At 36.6% G+C, this 14,058-nt stretch overlaps 1 protein-coding gene across 2 annotated transcripts; it reads right to left on the bottom strand.

Moving 5' to 3' along the window:
• Positions 1 to 5,175: 5,175 nt before the first annotated feature.
• Positions 5,176 to 13,636, bottom strand: LOC125823493 (potassium transporter 4-like). 2 transcript variants are annotated; one of them, XM_049502870.1, is made up of 10 exons: positions 13,524 to 13,636; positions 11,883 to 11,994; positions 9,623 to 9,863; positions 9,296 to 9,541; positions 8,967 to 9,017; positions 8,597 to 8,857; positions 8,389 to 8,441; positions 7,699 to 7,813; positions 7,346 to 7,600; positions 5,176 to 6,426 (listed from the first exon to the last, which is right to left on the bottom strand). In XM_049502870.1, exons 2-10 carry the CDS (start codon positions 11,988 to 11,990, stop codon positions 5,342 to 5,344), a joined length of 2,415 nt encoding a protein of 804 aa, XP_049358827.1. In that variant the 5' UTR covers positions 11,991 to 11,994; positions 13,524 to 13,636; the 3' UTR covers positions 5,176 to 5,341. The 2 variants fall into 2 exon arrangements, with proteins under 2 accessions (XP_049358827.1, XP_049358828.1); XM_049502871.1 differs by having other exon boundaries at positions 13,529 to 13,545.
• Between the last annotated feature and the right edge of the window lie 422 nt (positions 13,637 to 14,058).

Here is a 14,058-nt window from a genome sequence, read left to right as displayed (position 1 = left end):
TAGATTATGTCTTCGTCGTCCTTTAGACTTCTTTAAGAATCTGATTGTCTTCCTCGTCCACGCACTCCACCAACTTTGTATATGCAACATTCTTTTCTTTCACTTTGCCTTGGACTTCTCCATTCAACCACTAGTATCCTTGATGATCACAAAAGTTACCTTTTGATACCCCTAGTACCTATATAGTTGCTTCCCTAATGCAACAAGAACTCTCATCCCACTTGTAACGACCCGGAAAATAATAGAGTGAAACTAGAGCCTCACATGTGAGTTTGGAGTCGAGAACTTAATGAAATGATTATATTTGAATTTGACCCAAAAAGTTCTTAAAAATGTGCTTCAGAAGTTACCGGAAACTTGTTTAGCTGTATATAAAAAGATCCGTTTCATTTTTCAAAAATCCGACTTCATATTCTTGTTTAGGGGGTCAAATTGAGTGGGAAATGGGTCTAACCCAAATTTTAGAGCAACCGTATCAAAATCCGAAATTTCCAAGTGAAGCCTTTTTCGAGGGTCTACTTTGGAGGGTCATATCTCCTAGCACACAAATTATTTGGGTGGCCAATAATATATCCATGGAAAGCCCTTTGAGTTAGCTACCTAACGCACTTTGTTTCATCTCATTCGGAGTTCGGACGAAGAAGTTATGCCCATTTTCGTAAAATCTGTTCGGCAGGAAAAGGCAATTTCCAGTAGGCGTGGTTACTGTTCACCCGCCTCATTTTTTTTTCTAAGTGTTGGACCATTCTTCCAAAGGACATATATTATTTCCTAGATACCATTAGTTCAATTCCCATCCCTAAAACATTTCCCTCTCTACAATCCTCCATTAAGAAGAAGAAGAAGTGGGAGCTAGGGCTTTGGATTCAAGGCTTTCTTCATCAAATTTCGTGGGAGATCATAGCAAAGGTATGGTGACCCTTGATCCTTGATTATCTTTCCTTCAAGGAGTCCATTCAAAAGGGTTTCAAAAGTTTTCAAAGAACAAAACTTCTATTTTCTATTCTAGGTATGGGTTCATGGGTAAAATGTTTTCAAAGTCATTATATTGATGAATTGAAGTTCTATTTATGATTTTAAGATGATTTTTATATGAAACTTCTTCAAGAACCCATGTTTTCATTAAAAGCCTAGAATTTGCTAATGAAGTGGGTTTAATGCCTATGATTTAATGTTGATGAAATTGTGTTTAGATTGGATTGTATTGTTGATTTATATGGTTTTCTATATCTATTTATGATGAATTGTTGGTATATGGATGAATTGAGGATTGTGGCCTTATGGGCAAGTTATGGAAGAATTCTCTTGTGGTAAGAAAAATGGTTGGGACTTGAGTGTTGTTGATTATGGCTTTGGAGGATGGTAAGTTGGCTTAATCTCATATTATGGATAAAAAAAATTGTTCTTGCTTGGTTTGATCCACTTATGGTGGAGGTGTTTAATTATGGAATGTATTGTGACCATGGCCTTGAAGGCATAGTATGAGAAATATAAGTGTTACATGACATTTTTATGAATGGGCATTTAATGGAGCTAATGTGATCATGTCATGAACGTAAATGTGTTATTATTGAAAGGATTTTTCTCAATTTGACACTCATGAATGTTGATGATAGAATATGAAGGATTCTCCAATTTATTGCATATCTCGAATTGGTAGAGCTTGTGCATCATTTTCTTGTTTAAATGATTATATTATTGGTTGTTGAATCCTCGGATCAGTAGGCTAGTAGCACCCTTCCACTCATGATAATAATGAACCTTGGAATCGGTAGGCTTATCGCACCCTTCCATTAATGATAGTAATGAACCTTGGAGTCGGTAGGCCTATGGCACCTTTCCATGAAGGTTAATGATGAGACTTGAACCGGTAGGCCCATGGCACCCTTTCAAGAGGAGTTAATGAGCTTTCCTAAATGAACCTTGAAACGGTAGGCTTAAAGCACCCTTTCACGTGTTAATGAATGTAATTTGGAGTTGGTAGGCCAATGGTACCTCTCATATGTGATAATGTCAAGGTAACGAACTATTCTATGGGAATGTAGGCTAAGCACCGAGTGGATTTGGTTAGATGGAAACTCCCCCAATGGTTAGGCATGAGTTTCAATGATCGTCTACCTTATCCCATAAACTATGTGCCCGCATAGGTAGCTAGTGGATCCATTAAGTTATATACCGGTCTTCCTTAGGCAAGTAGACCACCTCTTTACGGTGTGGAGACTTATGACACCGGATTCCATGACAAGCTCTCATGGTCTATGTCGGTTAAACGCTTAATTCCCATCATGCGAGATTTCATTATGGTTTCTTGATAGGTTCTACAAAGTGTAGGTAGTAGTATGAGATGCTACCTATACATTGCACGAGTAGGCTTGGAGAGGGTCATAGTGAGTTTCTCTAAATCCTAATGTATGTGATACAATTGTGGCCTAAATGAGGTTATTAAAGAATGTTGGCTCTCAAATGCTTAATATGAGATGCATGCTATACTTGGGTTATATTATGAGTTATTTTCCCTTGTCATGTCTTAATTAATGATATACCTCTTATGTATGAATATGGTGCAAAGGTGAAAGAAAGGAACGATAAGTTACCTTAAGTGACCTTAATGTGGTGCCTTAGTATGGATGGTGGTATGGGACGCCATCCATACATTGCACGAGGTATAGCATAAGGGTTTCTTGAGGTGAAGGTCCAAGGTAAAGGTTTTCATGTTCAAATTGTTTAAAGGTAATATTATGACTTACTTGATGTTTATGCTTGTATTGTATGTCTTTTATGCAACTATTCATGGTACTTCAAAAAGTGACATAATGCATGGTTTCTAACCAAAATGTCCCTTTTAAAGCATGTTTTGCATGGTCATCATTCTTAGTACATTTTGTGTACTAACCCATATTCTTCATATTTTTACTATAAGTGTAGGTTCCGGCAAGTGATCCCTCCTAGCTAGTTTGAAGTGTTGGATTGCTTTCCTCCAAGACTTGGTATGTCCTCGTGGATTCGAGGATAAGACTTTTAAGTTCTTTTGTTCATGTAATAGACTTCTTTTGATTGTAAAGGGCCGTGTCCCTACTTATGTTTTGTGACTGTGTCTAAGATGGCCATGTGAGACTTAGACTTCCGCTGTGTGTTTTTAAAGTTGTTTTAATGAAGTTTAAATGTGTGGATGTAAATAAGTTTTTTTTTATTTCGCACTATTTTCATTATTGAATGCAATGAATGACTATGTGGCTCGTATAAGACCCCTTCGGGGTCGAATACGCCATGTTACGACTAGGGGGTACTCTCGGGTCGTGACACCACTTATTGGTCACATCCCTACTACTACTCCATGCCCCCATATCAATCAACTTCTCCCCATCTCTTGAGATAGGGCATGGGTCAATCCACCCGATCTAATCCTCGATCGAACATATAAGGTATTCTTCCTGTTATCCCTCTTAATCTCTAAGTTCATCACCAAAAGTTTGTGTTGGGTAGTAAGATTGTCACTCAAAATAACCTTGTGATTCTTACAAAGGCCTATATCACCCTTTATAAGGAGTAAGTAATCTTTCAGAGTCTCTCCCTTTTCGGAAGCACGAGTTAGTAATTACCAACTCAAAGGCTTTAGCAAAATCTAGAAGCGATGATCCCCCTCCATTCCTCTCCCCAAAATCAAAGCCTCCATGAACATCAACAAACCCACTAGAAGTTACCCTTATATGGCCATTAAAATAGCCACCAATGAAAATCTTCTCGGTGTTCGGTATACCTCTCACTACTTCATCCAAATCCTCTCAAAAGAGCTTTTTAACCTCCTCATCCAAGCCTAATTGAGGCGCATAAGCACAAATAACATTCAAATTAAGCCCGCCAATGACTAGATTAATCGTCATCATCCTATCATTGATCCTCCTAACCTCCACCACTCACTCTATAAGGTCCCCATCTACTAAAAATACCTACTCCATTTCTATGCCTCGACCATCTTGAGTACCACAACTTTAACCCATTCGCATCTCATGCCTTGTACCTACCCATCTGGTTTTCTGTACACACGCTATATTTATCTTCCTCTTTCATTAGAATATTCACTAGTTCTATGGTCTATGGACTTCCTTGTCAGCGACCCTATATTTCACGGCCCTACTCTCAACTTAGGAGAATCTGTAACCCATTATCACTACTTCCCCTCGCCCTACCGAAGACATGACCCTAGTCCACCATCATTCACCAAAGCCACTAGGAAAATCTAAACTAAACAAGATATAAGCCAAATAGGAATCTACTTAAACCACTAAATCAAGCAGAGAATTTAGGACCAATTAACAATTCTAAAAATCAAATAAAAGCAAGAAATAATGAAATGGATGTAGAGAAGCAACCAACTTTAAAATATGTGTACACCCAGTAAACTAACATAAGAGAAACCACAAGAACTATGCAATATATGACTCTATGGATCAAGAAACATAGGGCAGAGTTAAACTGAGAACAAAACGAACAAGAAATAGAGATATGCAAAAGTATACTATTCAGAAGAGATCAACAATTAGATAAGAAAGATATATCGAAAAACTAGATCTGAAAATTAACTCTAACTCTACATATAACCCTGGAAACAAATCTGAAAATAAAAAACTATAGGCAACCTGAAGCAAATCTGAAAATTGATTTTTAAAGATAGAACCTAGAAAAAATTTAACCAACCAAACATAAGAAAATTGAAAAATAAATATTTTTCTTCTTACCAAACACACTTATGAGCAACTTCTTAACTTTATTATAAGGAAATTAATTAGGTAGTTTTGGATTTCTTATTAGTATGTGAGATATACATAGCCTCAAAACCCCGTTTTCAAGCATTACCCACTTGGAGTTACTATATTCATTATGATTTATATGAAATTATTTGATTTTTCTGATTATAATTCCAATTTTATGGTCATATTTCTGACAACATAATACTACTGCATGAAGGTAGTAAGTAGATTAAAACCCTACTCACTTTCTAGTTTATTTAAATGTCCCTATCAATTCATGAAATAAGTACATTTTCTTTAGTTTTCATGCTTATCTTAATTGACATTATCTAATTAGACATGTAAAAATTATTTGTTCAAATCTTTCTATGATACTTTACACATTTACATTTACTACATAGTTTCGCACGTATTGAGAAACTACTCATGCTATATACATACAACTACCAAATGTGTTGAATGGGAAACACTTAAATAGCCTTCCCAACATATGTTATCACATTATTAGCCATAAGGCTACCGCACAAAACAAATGTAGAGGGGTGATAAATAAATAAAAACTCATCCATGGCCAACCACCCTCCCTCTATAGTCTAGACATAGTATATCATGCCAACTTCAATGAGACTAATGTGAGGAATATTAAGTGCCACAGCAGGACCCCTACAGTTCTTGCGCAGAAATGAATAACCAATGTCAATCACAAGCTTCTTCATGAAAGAAGCCGATCTCCTCGCCTTCACGTAAGAGTGTCCCATTATATATGCAACCCCTGCCTCTTTTGCATCGATTAGATCTGAAAGCTCATCCCTAACAGCTGGATCCATGCCAGGGTTTTCTGGCAAGTGAAACCTTACTCGGCGCCTCCTCATTTGTGGGTTCTCATCATCACCAGCAGATCTTAGACTTTGGAGGGTTAAAGATTTGCTGCTTTGAATGGAGTTACTAATACCGAAATCTTCCTCTGAGACGAGTAATGTTGAGCCTGACTGTACACTTCTTGTGCTTATAACTGCCATCCTTCCATCAAATGATGGACTCTCGGAGCTTGAGAGTTGTGGTTCTACAGCTTCCATTTGGATGAACTCTGCTATACTCTGGATAAGAAGGTCCTCAAAGTTTCCATCGTCTCGCTGTATGTCCTTGTAACCATATCTGACAATGCAACGGTACATGCGATAGGGTCTTGGGCAAATGCGACCAATGAGGAAGCGCTCCTCGGGTGGGACAAATGGTACTGGAACAGATTTGACACATACAAACACCATCACATTGTGAAATGCAGGGAGATTTGTAACAAAGTGAGAGAAGATAGATGGAATTCCTGTTGCCAATTCAGAGTATATCAGCCCTATCCCTGGCACACGAACGATACCAAGGCTGGGGCCCAAGCCAAGGAGCCATTTCAATGGAACTTTATTGTGAAGATCAAAGTTGTACTTCTTGCGAGTTCCATAGTGCCAGACAAACATGATAGCCAAGAAGGCAAAAGAGAGCACAAGGGAGACCCATCCTCCTTGTGGAATCTTAATGAATGCAGAAGACAGATAGACACCTTCGATGAGCCCGAATAAAAGGAGAAAGGGAATTGCAAGTGCTACACTTTTTTGCCAGACAAAGATTATGACAAGCGCCATGAGAAATGTGGTGATAAACATAACTGTCATGCAAGCTAGACCTGAAAGAAAAATAAATTCATAAGAGAGAACCAAACAGAGAATTCTGAAACTAAAAATGAAAAGAAAGCTTGAAATAAACAGCAACGCCAATTGTTCGCAAAATCTGCAGTAATACAGAAAGAAAATCAGTGTCATGGTGTACTTCCACAAGGTGTCTTTTTTGGGGGGGATATAGTAATCCTTCTCAACCACCTAACCTCCCCACCCATCCACCCACCCCCAAACCTAAAATTAGGAGCTTAACAGTTGCTTTGCCATTGTATTCCCTTTGTAACTTGAACCACCAAAACCTTGTATGGTTGGAGGTGGTTGAATGTTTGCTCGGACTAGCCAAAAAGGTGTTGCACCCATGTCGGAGTCTCCGAAAATAAACTTCTTTAGGAGGATCCGACACACATTTGTCGGCGTTTTTAAATAGTCCAAGGCTCCAAGCAACATAGGTGGTTGGTACGCTCTCTTTTGTTAATATATCATGAAATCTGAGATTCCTTCATGCGCACGCAATTCATCATCTCGATTTCATATGTTTTTGTTTTCATCGGGGTTTAAAATAAAGACTTAATACACTGCAAAAGGCACAAAGAGAGGCCTAGCAGCATGTTTGAGGAAACTAATACACAATCTTGAAAACAGAAATATTTGGCAAATAGGATTACTCGTGAACATTTTAGCTCAAGCACAATGGACAGCTTAATGATGGATTTGTCTGCATACTAATAAATATAATACTACCATAGATGTGACAGATGCATAAGAAAAATTCAATTACTTTTGAAGGTGATACAATTGGGATAGTTGTGGGGATCATATAATGGGGTTTACTCTACATTCTATGGGAATGGAATGTGAGAAGGCAGAGTCAATACAATGGAATTCAAAGAACTAAAATATAGATTGTTAAAAGACTAGCAGGCTTACCATATGCATTTCCTATTAAAGTGGTGTCCTGAAACCCAACAGCCACAGCAAGGGTTAAAATCATTAGGATCCAATTTATTTCTGGGACATAGATCTGCCCTTTAATATGCTTTGACGTGTGGACAATCTTGACTCGTGGGAAGCAACCCAGTGCATTACATTGCTTCACAATGGAGAATGTAGCAGTGATTACAGCCTGACTGCCAACAATGGCTGAAAGGGTAGCAATAACAAAGACAGGCCAATATACACTGTCTGCAAGAGAAGCAAAGAGCAGAAGTTTAGTAGGATTGAATTAAAATTTATCAACAATCTTAAGAATAATCAGACAAATAAATGAAAAGAGAACCAACCGGGTACTGAATTATAGAAACTATTTGAAATTGAATCAATGTTTTTGGACAGAAAAGCAGCCTGACCCATGTACTGTACCACCAAGCAAGGGTATACAAAAAATGGAAATGCAATCTGCATAAGGAAAATAAATTTCAGTCAACGTGAGTTCCTTGAATTCAAGCACTCAATAAATGTTGAAAGAAATATGCACTATAATCTGCCAACCACTAGGACAGTTTACTCATTCTGTGGAATAGGAATCATTTGGCTCCAATGTGCAGTTGCTCTGTATGTATCCACTCACTATGGATTCCAAATGTTATAATCCAAATCTTATAGACTCAATATTCTTTAAATCTACTTCAGATGGATTTCGAATCTTCTTAGTAATGTTGTTTAAGTTCCTATATGCTTAAAAAAATGAAATACAATAAAATCAGAGTCTCGATAGCTGTAAAACCCTTTTTATTTAATACTAAACGGATTATGGAAGCTCATATTCCCAATGTCATGATGACTTATAACCCGCTGTACAGATGCAGTTAAAACATGTTCTTATCTATTGCTGCATAATCCAACTAGTTTAATCTGCATTCAGGATCTTCTACAAAGAAAAAAAAAATTGCTAGGCTAATAGAGAATTAGAACAGAACAGTCTCCCTGAAGAGATTTTTTATGTGTTTGTTACTGCAAAATGCTGGACTTACCCTCATTGAGGTGGCAGTGAAATGACCAAGATCTGCAAACATAGCTTCAGAACCTGATGGTAGAAATATGAATTATAAACCTGATTCTAACTCTAGGAGATTTTAATATCCTCTCCTTCATCAAATAGTAAGAGGTTCCACAAAAAGGCTTCTATGAGGCAAATTTGAATAAAGAATTACTGAATTAGAGTCAATATAAGTATCGTACCTGCAATTGAGAGGAGGACACCTCCTAGGGAAACCCAACCATCTTTCCCAGTTTCCTTAAAGAACTTGACGATATAATATGGAGAAAGAGCAGACACAATTTTGGGATTCCAAAATATAGTATTATACAGCCCAATGAGAAAAATAGATATCAACCAGATAGTCACAATAGGAGCAAACAAGAATCCAACCCTGTGGGTTCCAGAATGCTGCAAGGCAAACAGGCCAACCAATACTATGCACGAGAGAATAAGCACACCACCTACAAGGAAAGATGCATGAATGGTCATTGCCTCAGACTTAAGTAAGACGTTGACTACTTTAAAAAGTCTTATCAATTTCTGCAAAGGGGTATATCAAAGTATATCTACCATGAGATAGGTGTTCAGTAGCAGCCTGGATCCCTGACATTGATGATATAACTGCCAAAGTAGAGCATTTCATAGTTAAAAGATAAAATTAAATTCAACTGCAAGTTCCATGACTGCAAGCATCACTTTGTGAGATAACTAGTTTTTATAGAATATCTGATGGCAATCATATGCATTATAAGGATCCACTTATTATATCACAAAAGTTGAAAGTCTATTATCTCACATTTGACAGAAGCAACTTTAGAACAAACTTCTGGTTTGTAAATTCAAAAGGCAACCGGCTAAAAATACCATATAAGGAGGCATCTACTGTTAGTATCGTGTACCTGACATTGCAGGAGTCAGAACACCATCTCCTATGACCATACAAGCACCTAATAATACAACAATAAGCAGTATTGTACGTGACTTCTTATGCTTCTCAAGAAATCTCTTCAATGGTAAACATGATGTCGACTGCCCAGAAGAGCCATATTTGTAAGCAGATAGCTCCTCATCTGCTGCCTGTTGGTTGGGAAGTAGACTAAACTTTGCATGTCTACACAACAGAGAGTAAAGAGCAAATGTACCACCTAAGATATTTGGCCAAACATCATCAGGTATTAGTATTGTTCCATAAGTTTTTATCAATTTAGAGTCCTTTATAAACATACCTTCACCATTGTCATCTGCACTTAATACAACAAATACATATTTGAGCAAAGGAATGAGCGTTATTGTCCAGAAGATTAGAGAAAATGCACCAAATATTGCTTCTGAAGTCTGATAATTTTGCAACTTTCCCACAAAGATACTCCTATAGACGTAAAGCGGAGAAGTGCTCAGATCTCCATATACCACCCCCAGACTTTGGTAAGCCAGTAGTAGATTACTGGAAATATTCACCAGCATAAACTGCAAGTCAAAATATCCAAGGCATGAGCTTGTCTCCTACACAATCAGCTGGTAGAAAAAAGCACAGATCCAATGGAACTCACTCCCAACAGACTCACTTCCCTCAAAAAGAATCTAAGTCCAGAATATATATGTTCCATGGAGGTATAATGTATGCAAACACTAGAAACGTCTTTAAGCATATGGTATATTTTACTAGTAGATCTAAAGGAAATCTCATGGCCTGAAAATTCTGTAGAAGGAATACAAGGCAGTGTTCAATTGAGAGAAAGATCTTCAGCTTCTAATTTTTCTAAAAGATTCTCAATTTTAAGGTTTCCTTTCTCGCCTTTATTTTCCACTAAGTGTGTCGGTTCCAATTTTTCTCAACGTAGGTTGTTTAAATTATCATTCTAAGGGACACCTAAGAGCAAAAAGAATAAATGATGGTCCCACTAGTGTAGCTTCATTTTTGTGACTAAGGCACTTATAAAGATCAATGCCAACTGATACTCTGATAGTATTTGGTGAAAGCAATGGTGCAAGTTGAGCTTGCTGACTTTGTGCAAAGGACAAACAGTACTGAGGCTAGCAGCAAATTTCTTTTTTGGATAGAGACACATGATGACAGAAGAAGGGACAGACTGGTGGAAAACCAAAAATGGAATATGCTGTGGTATGAATGTATGGAAACTACCCTTCGGGGTGGCCCAGTGGTTTGGGCTTGGGACTTCCATGTTGGAGGTCCCAAGTTCGAAACCCCTTGCCAGCGAAAGCAAGGGGTTTGCCTTCTGGGTCGAGCTCATCGCACCGGGCTTGCCTAGTGCAGGTTACCTCTCCTATGTGGTTTGCGAGCTATTGCATAGGAGCGGGGGTTTTACCCCGTGTACACCCAAAGGGTAGCGGCTGTGGGTTTCCCTTGTCATCAAAAAAAAATAAAAAAATGAATGTACGGAAACTGGGAGAGAGAGAGAGAGAGAGGAGGAAGGGCGTAAAATCTAATATGCCAGTTAGAGGAGCTGCCTTTTGCTGTGAAAACATCAATTTTTCCTATAGAGGCCAAGGGTTCTTCAGTTGATGCATGATAAATTGATAGGAAATGTACTACTTGTGGACAATTTGGTGAGAAGGAAGAGAAGAAACTAAAGGCTGAAAAGACCATGTGGTAAATATTTCATAGCATTGAGCAAACTGTGAATCTTTCAGTAAAAGTTGTTTCAAACTTGATTATGTCCAATTAAAAGATTATATGCAGTGGTGAAAGAGAATACTTCTTCCTTTCTTCTTCCTTATTTAACTATCAAAACAGAGATATGTCAGTACTGCAAGTTCCAATTATACTAAAGCACTTTAGGTCCAAGAGAAGTTCAAGCCAAAATACAAGCTGAAAATATGCAGGACATTCAGAAGGAAAAGGTAAACATCTAAAGATTATATTCCACCCAATAAAGATTGAAACTTAGCATGTTTTGACTCTTCAATGTTCAGATTTAGGTGCTATTTATTTTAGTTTCCATCCACATGAAAATACACGTCAGTGTCTTTAGCTATGTTGCTCTGACTCGACAAAATCATGTCGCACCTATGTCGGATTATTTAAAAATGAACTACTTTTGGAGAATCCAACACAGGTCTTTAGCATAGTATAGAATCTAAATGCAACCTACGAACATTAATCTAATCATTTCTTTATTACAAGAAATTAGTCAAAGTGACACCTTAATGTCCATGGAAGCAATGACATAAATTGCATTTCAGTCATACTAGCCTCTTTTTAATTCAAATATCTTAGAAGCCTCCATGTCAAGCAGTTACATTTTTTATTAGCCCTTAAACAACAAATTAGTTCAAAAGAATTTACCTGCAGCTTAGAATATTATTTACTTCCTTTAACAGCAGGTCTCAATGCATTTTTCACATGTATAAACTAGTAACAGTTTATTGAATTTCATAAGATGCAGACACATACTTGTACACATAAACTATCAAAAGACATTAAATATGTAAGCCTAGTGAAAGTGTAAGGAAAAGATTTCCCACCTTGGAAGCCAATGTCCCTTTTCTCCTCTCAAGTTGGGTTTGTTCTGCAGCAGGGGAAGGTGGTTGCTCCATGGCGTCTCGCTCATGATCAATATCGACTCGATGCATCTATCTGCCACTTTTGAAAAACTTTCTTGATTACCACCTTTAATTGGACCGACCAAAACATTAATAACACACGAAATGGGAATATTAGGCTGACTCAGACTGGTGCAAAGAAATAAGAGTAAAAGGTCAGCAACATCAAAATGATCATATCTCTCGCTGGACAACGATTACAGCTGAAGATGGAAAAAATTATTCAAAGTTGTAGCGGAAATCAGTTTGTGGAAGTTGAAATTGTGTTTGGATTGTTATATAGGGGTTTGGGCAATATTTGAGTTTAAGTTGGAAAAAAAAGAGATTTGAAGTTAAAGTTTGAACACGACTTCACTTGAATGAAATGGTAAGAGTTAAAAATTTGTGAGTGAAAACCATAATTAACTTGGAATACACCCTCAACAACTATTTCAACATTCCACTTGGAGTACAAATAATATTTCACTAACAACCCAAGATTTCATGGCCAAAATAGTAAATGAGCCTACAGTTTTGCAAATATTGAAGTTTGGTAAGTACAGTTACTGTACTATCGAATATCGATGGCTTATCAGGTCCGTAGTTTTTTAAGAAATTTTTTGTGGGAGTTACATCTGTGAACTGAAAGTTCTTTTTCTTCTTTTATGAATGGAAGTTGAAGATTTGAATAACTTCATTCAGAACAACTTTAAAACCATTATTTTAAAAACTTGAAGTCCAATCAATAGTTTTGCAACTTAACAAACTCAAAGAAAACCAATTTCAAAAAACTATTCACACAAGAAATTCAGATTCCACAAACAAAACACCACCAGTAGTCAACATTTAAAAGCTTTACTAACTAAAAAGTAAAAACAAAATAAGAGAAGAAAAATCAAGCTGAAAGATACGCCATTTACTCATCACAAAGCAACAAAAGCCAATCCAAGACATTTTATTGCCAAACTCACATATGAAGAATCTTAATAATAAAATGTAAACCAATGAGAAGTCCCACTAAAAGAAAATTCATATGATACTGTGCAGATTTGATGAACAGAAACCAATAAAGTGATTAGCTCTGAAAATTCACTATTTTATTCATAAATTAGACAAAAAAAAAACAGAAAAAAAAACACAAAACTTTCATATAACTAATAGCAACTGAGGTGTGAAACAGTATAAATCAGGAAATTTCGGTAAAGTTTCACATCACTAAATCTGTTGTAAACAAGTTTTAATTTTTTTCTCTTTTTTTTTTTTGTTTAATAAGTAGCTGTAACACTGTTCTGTACTTTTAAAAATCTACATATATTAGAAAAATTGTATACAGATTTGTTGAACAGAAACCAATTAAAGTATGAAAAAATCTCACTATTTATTGACAAAAACAGAAATAGCCACAAAATTGAAGTATAAACAGATAAATAATAGCAATTGAGGTGTAAAACAGAGAAAATTCAGTATAAAAATCTGCATATCTTTGAAAGATGAAGCAGTGAAGCAGTAGAGTCAACTGTTGGGATGTATAGATCGCCATTTTTACAAAATAGGAATAAACAGAGATTCAGAGAAAGAAGGAACCTTATTCGTCGGCGACCGGCGATTGACAGAGAGATGAATTCGGAGATATGTTGCTATAGAGAATTCGGATCCGGGTCAGTTTTCCCCCTCTTAGGATTGGACAAATAACATCACTGGCGACTGTTCAGCCAATAACAGTCCGCATGTTTTTTTTTTCTATACAAGAAGAAGACGGCCACATTTTATATAGCTACTCTAACCCATTTTCCTACCGTCAATCATATTTTTCTTCTATCGAAAACACCTCTAAATTTGATATCAACAATTAATTATTTATAGTATTGAAAATATTTTTTTACTTGATTAAGTAATTTAAAAATATATTTCTTTTGTCATATGGTATCCACCCATGAGTCATGGGTATATGTACGCATAGATATATAAAAATAAAATAAAATATTGAAATAATTAAATTCTAAAATTTAGCAATTAAAAAAGAAAAGAAGAGCTTTTGCTAAAAAAAAAAAATTGTTTTCTTACCCTACCCCATCCCCTGCCTAGTACCTCAACTCCACCATCCACACCACTCCTCACC

Source organism: Solanum verrucosum, unplaced genomic scaffold, assembly GCF_900185275.1.
Source record: "Solanum verrucosum unplaced genomic scaffold, falcon-dt-bn FXZP01000012.1, whole genome shotgun sequence".
NCBI classification, from domain to species: domain Eukaryota; kingdom Viridiplantae; phylum Streptophyta; class Magnoliopsida; order Solanales; family Solanaceae; genus Solanum; species Solanum verrucosum.
The sequence above is the reverse complement of the archived record's forward strand: the minus strand, read 5'-3'. Positions and strand labels throughout refer to the sequence as shown.

Coding starts and splice junctions, on each gene's coding strand:
- LOC125823493 (XM_049502870.1), bottom strand. CDS start 11,990: ATGCATCGAGTCGATATTGATCATGAGCGAGACGCCATGGAGCAACCA. Junction 9,864..11,882: donor AAGGGACATTGGCTTCCAAG/GTGGGAAATCTT, acceptor TTTGACTTGCAG/TTTATGCTGGTGAATATTTC. Junction 8,858..8,966: donor TACTGAACACCTATCTCATG/GTAGATATACTT, acceptor CTTTCCTTGTAG/GTGGTGTGCTTATTCTCTCG.